Source organism: Otolemur garnettii, unplaced genomic scaffold (assembly GCF_000181295.1).
Source record: "Otolemur garnettii isolate 467f Iridium unplaced genomic scaffold, OtoGar3 scaffold00054, whole genome shotgun sequence".
Lineage (NCBI taxonomy): Eukaryota > Metazoa > Chordata > Mammalia > Primates > Galagidae > Otolemur > Otolemur garnettii.
Genome location: NW_003852449.1, coordinates 4369671 through 4370311, shown reverse-complemented (window position 1 = coordinate 4370311; position 641 = coordinate 4369671). Strand labels below are relative to the sequence as shown.

Below are 641 nucleotides of genomic sequence, written 5' to 3'. Positions count from 1 at the left end.
AGGAGTTTGGGGCTCCAGTGAGCTATGACCCCACCACTGTCCTCCAGCCTGGGTGACAGAGCAAGACCCTTTCTCTTAAGAAACAAAAAACAAACACGTAATAAAAGCTGGTTCATGGTTTATTGAGTAAAAATCTGTTTTATGCCTTTTGAAATTTTAATTTAAAAAATGTGGAAGCATTTCGAGTTTCAGATTGCTCGATGCCTTTGGTTTCCTGCACATTTCTTGCACATGACACTCTGAAATGTGAACTCCCACTGGAAGTGTAATAATGAATATGAACTGCATTTTACAACCTATTTTGTACTTTATCCAAAGGCCACAGCAGAAGCTAACAATTTAGCAGCCGTGGCAACTGCCAAGGACACGTACAACAAAAAAATGGAAGAGGTAAGGGCTAAGTGATATTTTGAATGTTGTTTCAAACACACCCAGTATTTCTTATTTGAACTCATTCTTTTTTCCTTCCATGTCACGCTGGGCACATACGCAGTGGGGTGGCTTTGACTTATCTTTTCTCAGCCTGTGTGTATCACATGTCTATTTATTATATTCCTAAAATAGTAACTGAGAACATTCTGCACAATTCTAAAGGCATTTTAGGCTGGGCGTGGTGGCTCATCTCTGTAATCCCAGCACTC

General features: G+C 40.1%; 1 protein-coding gene across 3 annotated transcripts in view; it reads left to right on the top strand.

Moving 5' to 3' along the window:
- The window catches only part of ATL1 (atlastin GTPase 1), a 75485-nt gene that overhangs the window by 67452 nt on the left and 7392 nt on the right, over positions 1-641 (top strand). For all 3 annotated transcript variants that reach the window (XM_003792152.1, XM_003792153.1, XM_003792151.2), the window contains one exon: positions 319-390. In XM_003792152.1, coding sequence (XP_003792200.1) covers positions 319-390 — 72 coding nt within the window. The remainder of the gene's footprint in view (positions 1-318; positions 391-641) is intronic.